The sequence below is a fragment of the Pseudorasbora parva genome, chromosome 20, assembly GCF_024679245.1.
Source record: "Pseudorasbora parva isolate DD20220531a chromosome 20, ASM2467924v1, whole genome shotgun sequence".
Classification (NCBI taxonomy): domain Eukaryota; kingdom Metazoa; phylum Chordata; class Actinopteri; order Cypriniformes; family Gobionidae; genus Pseudorasbora; species Pseudorasbora parva.
Genome location: NC_090191.1, coordinates 10,563,717 through 10,573,552, shown reverse-complemented (window position 1 = coordinate 10,573,552; position 9,836 = coordinate 10,563,717). Strand labels below are relative to the sequence as shown.

The following is a 9,836-nucleotide window of genomic DNA, read 5'->3' as shown; positions in this document are numbered from 1 at the left end:
GGAAAACAGGACGTTTGGTCACCCTGACGCCGCATTCACACGGGGCATAGGCGTTAACGCTTGACGGAGGGCGTGGCTGAAGCTGGGTGCTGACGCGATCGTCATAGTGACAACAGCCAATCACATTAACTTGCCGCTTGGACCAAAACACAACACAAAAAAGCGCCTTTTTTGGTTGTATGTGTGAGTGCGATTGCCCGTGTAGTTGTTGTCAGTGCACTGCACAGGTGCACGAAGCTGTTAAGTACATTAAATCCCGAAAAAGCGCCGACAGCGGGAAGAATATCACGTAGTGGTCCAGAAGCTGCGTCTGGATTATTAACGGTCTATGGTCTGGATGGTTCACGGAGCAGTAATGAACGCAATTGGCTAGCGTCTGCTGTAGGATATTTGCATACGGCGATCTGATTGGATGACGCCTGCGCTGGCGCTTGAAAAGTTGAGAATTCTTCAACTTCTGCCGCTTGCAACGCGAGTGAAGCGCCGCGACGGAACCCACAATTCAGTTCGGCAACGGATGATGTCACCCATTCAAAGTAAATGGGAAGCGTTAACGCCTACGCCCCGTGTGAATGCGGCGTAACATAGACAAGCAATGCGTACATGTAATGTTCCTGGACAATGCAAGAAATATGAAAAAGCAATGGTATTTTAAACATTCACAGACCTACGCACCTCTAGAAGATATCCAGAAAATGCCAACCAAGTGTCTACAGCAAGATGTGCAAGTTTGAGCCAAGCTGAATGGTCAGTGGCATGAATAGTGCTTTTTCGTTCCGCTTTCAGGCGCATTTCTCATTGAATGTTTCTCATATGTAACAGAAATAGCGGCACATATCAATTAGCAAGTTGGTATATGCACAGTGGGGCAACTACAAATTTATAATGTTGACAAACTATATATCATTCGAAAGCTTACAAACTCAAGATTCAACCTGTGAAACCCGTTTTGATATCGGACCTTGGGTTACCATAGAAACGGTGCCCTAAATTATTCCAGCCGGCTCCTCCCCAAGTGGCATCATCATGTTTCATATTTATTTAACTACTTTGTAATAAAAACCTTTTCTAATCTTGACAAAACACATATCGTCGGAAAGGTCTGAGTCTCATGGTTCTATATCTGCAAACTGTTTTGTGATATTTAAACAAAAATATATACATTTGACACAGGAAATTGCTTTAAAAAAAGCTATGGAATTTCAACGACACCCAGTGGCTATTTGTGGTACAGCGCCTAAACAAAATCTCATGGGAACTTCAATTTTTGTGATATCAACTTCAAATTTGGAAGACAAATTTATTAGACATATGTCTTTGTTTTGATAGTAATTTTAGAGTACAAATTATTTTGTAACATATATTTTATATTAAATATAAAAAATCTATTACAGTATACTTGATTGCCAGTAAATTTACACTTCCATAACTTTTTTATACTTCATGTTTTTGAAGTGATTTCACTTGAGCAATTCTCTGCTGACTGTCTTCTTTAAAATGAGACCATGTATATATATATATTCCAAAGCATTCTTGAATGGCAACCATTTAAGTTTGGATTATGAATTTTCATGTATATTTTCAAAATGGGGGTGACAGTTAACAGGTTAAACCATACAAGAAGAATGGGAAGTCGAGTGACTCTACCCCCAGTATGGTGGTGAGACAGAAACCAATAGGTTCCATATTTTGTGTATGATCCTATACAGTAGCCTTGACAGGTTTATTTGATTAAAAATCTAAAATCCAGTACCTGGCACGCAGACCCGTTCACAATTTGGTGTTGGGGAAATTTCTCACTTTAACTGAGTTAGTGTGCCCCTAGACATGCAAAATCAGAGAGGTGCTCGTCCACCATAGTGGCACTAATTACGAAATGGACAAATCAAGCATGGCTTTTTAAATATAACTCCGATTGTATTTGTCTGAAAGAAGATTGTCATATACACCTATAATGAATTGAGGGTGAGTAAATCATAGGCTTTCATTTTTGGGTGAACTAACCCTTTCAGCATTCATTTTCAACATTTAGCACATGGCAAATCTTCAGCAATAGATAAAGGCAGTTTGGAACTGTTTTTCTTTGCGGAAGCTTTGCATAAGAGCTAATAAAATATTTAATCTCAAGACAATATTTTGTGTCTAATTTATTTGAGACTAGTAGCCGTGTAATAAGCGGGATTCGCGTCGGCGTCCTGATCACTCTGTCAGGGTTTATTCTGCGATAACCTGCTGGGTGTACATTATCCCTTACCTAAAGGACCTCGAAACCCTGGAAGAACATGGAATTTTCAATCCACAGCTAGGGAAAGCTATTAGCTCATGGTTTAGCAGGCTTTAATGACAGTTTTTCAAGGCATTATACTTGCTTTTTTTTTACTGCAAGCAAACTAGACATTCAGTTAAAAGATATAATAACAGGTGCTAACAGCCTCTGAACAAAAGATCTCCACATTGCTCACGTGAGGTCAGCAGAAAATAATGGTACTAGTTGTTTTGGAGTGAAAAAAGCTTCTAAGTGAAGCTACCTCTCAGTTTGATGTTGTAACTGGTTACCCTCCAGAGCTTGCACAGTGTCTTACACTGAAAAAAATAAAAATAAAATAAAAAATAAAATAATAATAATATATATATATATATATATATATATATATATATATATATATATATATATATATAAACGTTATTACTTTAAATTAAATCAACAAATCAATTTTAGACTAATAAGCCTCATGGTTTGTCTCTACATCTCTCAAGCAGAAAAACAATATCTTGTGGGATATTGGACAATCAGGTTTGTAGAAAAGCACAGCTTTAACCTGTTAACTGTCACACACATTTTTGAGAGCAGACCTCCAAAGGCAATGTCGAAATTTGATTAATGTAATTCTGGAACGCTTTGGAGTATAACCTCATTGCAGAACGATGGGAAGCAGGAGCAGCAGATGGAGGCATCCATTTAGCAAGCTCACAAACTAGATTTTCTCGAAATTCTCTCTGGTTATTTGCCCTCTTCTTCTGTAGTGCAGCCTGCTGCTTGTGAATATTAAAGGGGGGGTGAAATGCTGTTTCATGCATACTGATCTTTTTACACTGTTAAAGACTTGGAATCCCATACTAAACATAGACAAAGTTTCAAAAGTTAAGGTGGACGTTTGATGGGAGTATTTCTTTGTCAAAAATACTACTTCTGGTTAGTCATAAGTTTCGGCAAGTTTTTTGCGATCATGCGTCCCCTTTGACGTTAATTGGGGCGGAATTTCCTTGTATGGGCCTTACGGACAATTCTACTGGAAGAGCGTGAGAGAGAGAGAGGGAGAGAGCGAAAGCAACAGGCTACGCCCATCAAAGCGCTGGCTTGTAGGATGCTGGACAGGTGATGTGCACATAACAATGTCACCAAAAAAGTGCGTTTTTGGTTGCCAGACCAAGACAGTCCTGCACAGATTCCCCCAAAACCCCGCGTTAAGGCAACAGTGGATGTAATTTGCTTTTCCGGATCAGCAACTGAGTTGCGCGAATGTTTATATCTGTTCGCTGCATTTCGGTGCCGACTGTTTCATAAACAAGGCCCAGCTCGACACAGGATTTCCCGATCGCCTAATGCTGAAGGATGGAGCAGTCCCAACGTTAGAACCGCAGGCGGTGAGTGAGACTGCTTCAAATGTCTGTGTTTTTGTCTGTGTTAGCCCAAACATGATCACGTATAGTTAATTGATCAATGGAGCATGCGATGTGTAGTGCGTGTACATTTGTTTAGCTGGCCACTATATGTGTAACTTTATGTTTGTGTATTGTAAAAGCACTCCAAACAACAATACACAAAGAGGGGGGAAATATGTTGAACTAAATAAGCACGCTTCTTCATTCAAATGCGCTACTATTCCGTGTCTTTCTATGTAAACACTAACTTACTGTCTACACAAACCACGCGTAAACACACAAACACACATGCACAACTGCACTTCCCACATGTACACCTTCAAAGACAAAAATACGACGATATAATTCAAGTATAAATATGTAAATAACACAAGTCGCTAAGCATATTATATAGTTAGTGTATAACTTGTACCACATCCGACGTCCTGCTCTAGTCGTTTTTGCTGCTGCTCCTGTTCAACTGCAGCCTCTGGGTCTGATTCCGGATCATAGATGTATGGCTGTATCTGATTAAAAGTCATATTTTTATTTTGAATAAAGTTTTTTTCCCGCTGTTAGGGATGAGACAGCTTTACGACGCACTTGACTCAACGCACAGCGCGCTGCTGCACACGTCATTATTTAGCTCCGCTCACACACGCCCCTACCCGCTCGGCTTTTTTCGGAAAGACTCGGAACAGCGCATCTTTCTTATATAATTATAAAAAAAATAAAGACTTTTCGGAGATATGCAGGATGCAATGCTACTCTATAGGTACTCAAGATTGACATGACACTGACTGAAACTGAGTGTTTCACCCCCCCTTTAAATGAATTTACCACCTCAGTGTCCAAAAAGTGGTAGAAAAAAGTGTGGTACTGCTTTATAGTTTTCCGCAGCACTGTGTAATACCCAATGAGGGCATTGGAGACATCAACTCCTCCCATGTTCCTGTGTGAAGCAATCATAACAAGCAATACATAAAATATTTACATGTCTGCAAATTCGACTCTCTTAGGAATGGAAATAGTCTTTTCTGTCCATTTCCCATCTGGAGTTTTGACTTTCCTTTACACAGTCTGGTCTCCATTGGCTGAATGAAAGGAAGACCACATCAGAACTTCTCTTGTGTCCTTCCATTCCATAAAGATAAGTTGGTCATCCCTGATCCTCCATGCTTCCAAGGAGTGCAGTTTTTGGCAGCTTCGTGAAGGTGGTTTTAGAGAAACTCCAGATCATCAGGTCTGTGAATTCAGTTCTGTTCAGGAGGAGCTTTATTTAAAGTAAACTGGATTAGATTAGAACAATTGTACTCATACTTTCATGGATCAAGAGTTTATAAACCCCAAACCCAGGATAGAGCGGTTGAGTGAATGTGGTCTGGACTGTGTGGATGAGGCTCATTGTGTCTCCAGAGACGCTGTAGAAGGACAGAGTTCCTGCACTGTGATCCACATACACTCCTATTCTACGGCTGATGGGCTTTAGAGGGAGAACAGTCTCTATGCTGTTGTGTCTGAATGAGTAACTGGAGGAAGTGCAGATCAAACTCCAGGACTGATCATTACGTCCAAAAACACACTCTTTACCTCGTCCCTTCCTGCTGCTGCTCTTATATGACACTGATATTAACACAAACCCACTCCACTCAATCTCCCAGTAACAGCGTCCACACACACACTCTTTACACAACACCTGAGGATAATAATCAAATCTCTCTGGATGATCAGGATACGGCTGGAGTTTGCCAGTGGTTGTAATCACCCTGTCCCTCTCAGACAGGTGTTTATGTGCTGTATTCAGATCCAGAGTTAGATGATGTGAATCTGATGGAGAGAAAACACATCAGAATCAGGAATTATGAAGCTGTCTGATCTTTTAATGTACACTGTAACAATTATTTTTTACAGAAACTTGAGTCAGTTGAGTTCAGTCATGTGTTCAGTTCTGACAAGTTAATTTAGGATTTTCACAAATTCATATTACATAAGCAATTCTTAACTTGATTTATGATTCTTTTACTGTCTTACAACATTTTTTCTGTAGTGAGGAAATCTTGGTTCAGTGCTCAACTCTCAGGTCTATTGCCAAGCAACTAATAATAATAAAGCACTTAAGAAATGTAATTCTGTGATACATTTTGTATTAAATTAAGTTCTGACTGAAAACACCATGGTTACCAACAGTTGTAATTAAAAATAGTTTACCAGAAACGTGTGTGTGTGTGAGTGTGTGTGTGTATGTGTGTGCGAATATGTGATTGTGTGTGTGTAAGACAGGGTGTGTGCGTGTATGAGAGTGAGAGAGAGTGTGTTGCGAGTGTCTGTCTGTGAGAGAGTGTGTGTGCTTGTGTTTGTGTGTGTGTAGACATACATTTTTGTAGTCCTGCTGTAATTCTGATCTCTCCTCCATGTTCCACACTAGAAAACACACGCATTGTCATGTTAGTAAGTACACACACACACACACACACACACACACACACACACACACACACACACACACACACACACACACACACACACACACACACACACACAAATACCCTTATGATAGGTAATATTATTATTATTACGTTTATTATGTTAAAGGTGCCCTAGAATGAAAAATGGAATTAACCTTGCCATAGTGAAAAATAAGAGTTCAGTACATGGATATTGCATACTGTGAGTCTTAAACACCATTGCCTCCTACTTCTTATGTAAATCTCGTAAATTGAAAACACCATAGACAAAATGTGCTTCTCAATATAAACCCAACTGTGAAGAAAGCGTTGGGGATCATTTATATGCAAGTCCCCAACATTTGCATCTATCCAAACATGTGCACTGTCAGGCGTAATTGATGGAGCAAAAACTACTGATGGTAAACAAGACACTCGAAGATAGCATAAACGGCTCTCATGACACATGGTTGAGGTTTATTATGCTGCCTTCACGGGGTGTCGGAAGTTTCCTACTTCCCACTTCAGAAGTCGTGATTACGAGCTTGTTGTGTTCAGGTGCTTTGTTGTCGGAAAGAATGGAGGACGCCAGGTTCATACTTTTGTGCGTCTTGGGAAAATGTTATTTTAACACTATAACCATTTCAGTCATTTCTCGGTCCCAGAAAATCATAGAATCACTGGCAAACATAGCAGCACAACACGAAAGCATATCGTTTATAATTACATTTACAATAAAGGCATAATGTAGACAAGGTAAGGCTGCTTAAAGACTAAAATGGCAATAGTTTTCAGCCATACAGGGTCCTATTGTATAGTTACTTTTACCACACTATCTAGATAGTCAGTGTGCTCACTAATCTGGAATGATGGTCAACTAGATGTGACTTTCGATGTGTTTAAAATACACAATATGCTTCAAATGATTATTCATTTATGTAAATGTGTACTACTTTAAAGACAATGAAATTGTTGTGAGAAAAAAACTAATAAAACCTGCCACAGCAGAAATTCGTCTCCTATCTGCCATTTTTAACGGTTATGCCACGCCCACCTCGGGAATGTGGGTATCAAAATTATTTCCGAACTTCCCAGTGGTAAACACGACATCAGAGGGCATTCATGTGCAATTTTTAATAATAATAATAATAACTTTATTTTATATAGCGCTTTTAAAAGTAAATTCTCAGAGCACTTCACATTTGTAGAATCAAGACAGATAAAACAGGGATGGTAAACACAATATTAAAAAAATAAAAATAATTAAAAATAAATAAAATAATAATAATAATAATAATAAATAAAAAATAATAAATAAAAAAAATCCAAGACATAGCAAACTCATAAAATACATCTCTTAACCAACCACAGGAAATCCCCTTTCACCCAAATGCTTCCTTAAAATAATACGTTTTGAGTAATAATTTAAACATATTCAAGGATGGTGCATTTCTAATGTTGGCAGGCAGATAATTCCATAATTTAGGGGCAACTGAAGAGAACGCCCTATCACCCATTTTTTTTTGGTGCGTTACCGGAACAACTAAAAGACCAGCGTCGGCCGAGCGTAGATTACGTGTCGGAATGTAAGGTGTTAAAAGCTCAGAAAGATATTGAGGAGCAAGTCCATTTTTACCTCGAAAACTAGTATTTACAATAATTCTGATAGCATGTGAAGGCAGCATTATAATCGGATACCACAACAAGTTGTTCGTTTGTTCGGCCCATTTCTTGAAAGCTTCGCTCAGCGAACCTTTAACAGGATAATGCAGTCAAGATCTGCCTAGAACTACTTTAGCTGTGCAGTTTCCTGAAAACAATTGCACACCTAAAGCGGGCATACAATGCGATTTTGGTCCGATTTCGAGCTGAATTCTGACTCGTGCGACTCTTTTTTGTGTCTGGACGATTTTCAGGTTAATCGTGCGTCATTTGTTGTGAGGTGTTCGTGCATGGGCGTAGATTACGCGGGGGACGTGTCCACCCCCACTTTATATAAAATGTAAATTCGTCCCCCTCACTTTTTCTTTGGGCAAACTGTGTTCATGACAAGTTGATGTTTTCACGGGGCAATGTGTATAAATCCAGATTAAAAATAAAAAATTCAAAGAGACAAGACAGTCTATCTACCTACGTGTCTTTCACGTTTCATGGTAATCAGTCCCTCACGTGTCACGGCACGCCCGTGCTCGCACCCGCGCTGTATCCATCATTTTCATAGAGGTCGCGATGAGTTCAAAACGACAAAAAACTCTTCACTCCTTTTTTACGAAAAAGTCAAGCACAGTAAGTTGGCATGTGGTATCTGAATTGTATTGCACAATAACGATGAATAACTCTGCCTATTTCTCTCATTGAATAATTAGCCGGTTTTGCTGGAAATGGAAAATATTTGCTCTCACAAACGTGCACTTATTGTCAGTGTATTTTCTTTTGTAATGTCTTTTTTTCACAGATATGTTATCAAAGCTCTTCAAATTAGAATATAGATGTGATTGTTAAAGCTACACTGTGTAACTTTTTTAGTTTATTCTTAGCTAAAATCACTTAGTTCTTTCAAAAATATATGTGCTCATTAATGTAGATTTACTTCTTTTAAGTAATAATGTATTCTCGTAATTTTATAATAAACCATTGAAAATACATACGTGTTAGGGGTTCGGATGGCGGTCGCCATGTTGCTCCTCCATATTGAAAGTACATTTGCCAAAGAGGGACATACCCGTAAATTCAAGCTTCGCTTTTCGCGTTTTTGATGAGATTAATATTTTATGAGATTAATATTTTAATTGCATTATAATTTGTTTGCCTTACGCTAGTGATGTCGTACAATATACAGAATAACGATAGCACTGATAAAAGTTCCTTTACTAAGATTAGCTTGCATTCGTCTGGGAACCTGATAGCTGATGTTAGCAATGAAATGGTAAAAAATAATAAAAACGTAAAACTATTATTCATTTTACATAGATTAATTTGATCATAGATCATTTGGCAAATTAAATAACTGCAAATTATAATAGTTTTCAAAAGTAACCTCATCACTTGAAGCAACACTCACCGAAGAGGTCGAACTGGAAGCCATGACTAAATCGGCCACCGTAGGAGTTGAAACGAAATCGAAATTAAGAGGAACAGAAACTATTATTCACTGGATGGTCATATACCTTTTCACCGCTAGATGGGGGAAAATATCACACAGTGTAGCTTTAATGTTGAATTCAGATTTTAACACATTAACAGCCACCAAATGTATGTTTAACCCTTCCATTTTTACACTATACAATTTAATAGCAATGCAGTATATGCAATTGTGTTCATTAACGTCCTAATGTAGGTCTTAATTTATAGTTTTTTATTTTATTGTTGCACTAATTTTACTTTTTTGTGTGTGTTGTCAAGACTGAACAAGAAACATGCAGTTTAGGGTAATCAGATTCTGGACAGAAACAGGATGACACAAACAAAAGAAACTTCACAGGTGTGAAGTGATAGAGTGGCTTTAAAAAATGTATACATTATACAATGTTTGTATACATCTATGCTTAATGTTCAAAAAATGTTTTCAGTATTATATATTAATAGCCACCAAATGTCTGTTTAACCCTTCCATTTTTACATTATACAATTCAATAGCAATGCAGTATGCAATCCCTGTCATAAGTGTAAAGTGTTTTGGGTGTACAGTAGTGCATATGAAAGCGCTATATAAATTCCTCATTCATTCATTTATTCATTCATTCATATATA

At 38.2% G+C, this 9,836-nt stretch overlaps 1 protein-coding gene across 2 annotated transcripts in view; it reads right to left on the bottom strand.

The window, feature by feature from the left end:
- Window positions 1-4,474: 4,474 nt before the first annotated feature.
- Window positions 4,475-9,836, bottom strand: part of LOC137049214 (NACHT, LRR and PYD domains-containing protein 3-like) — a 31,815-nt gene continuing 26,453 nt past the window's right edge. For both annotated transcript variants that reach the window (XM_067427678.1, XM_067427679.1), the window contains 2 exons: window positions 6,017-6,063; window positions 4,475-5,469 (listed from right to left, as the gene is read on the bottom strand). In XM_067427678.1, coding sequence (XP_067283779.1) covers window positions 4,937-5,469; window positions 6,017-6,063 — 580 coding nt within the window. In that variant the 3' untranslated portion in view covers window positions 4,475-4,936. The remainder of the gene's footprint in view (window positions 5,470-6,016; window positions 6,064-9,836) is intronic.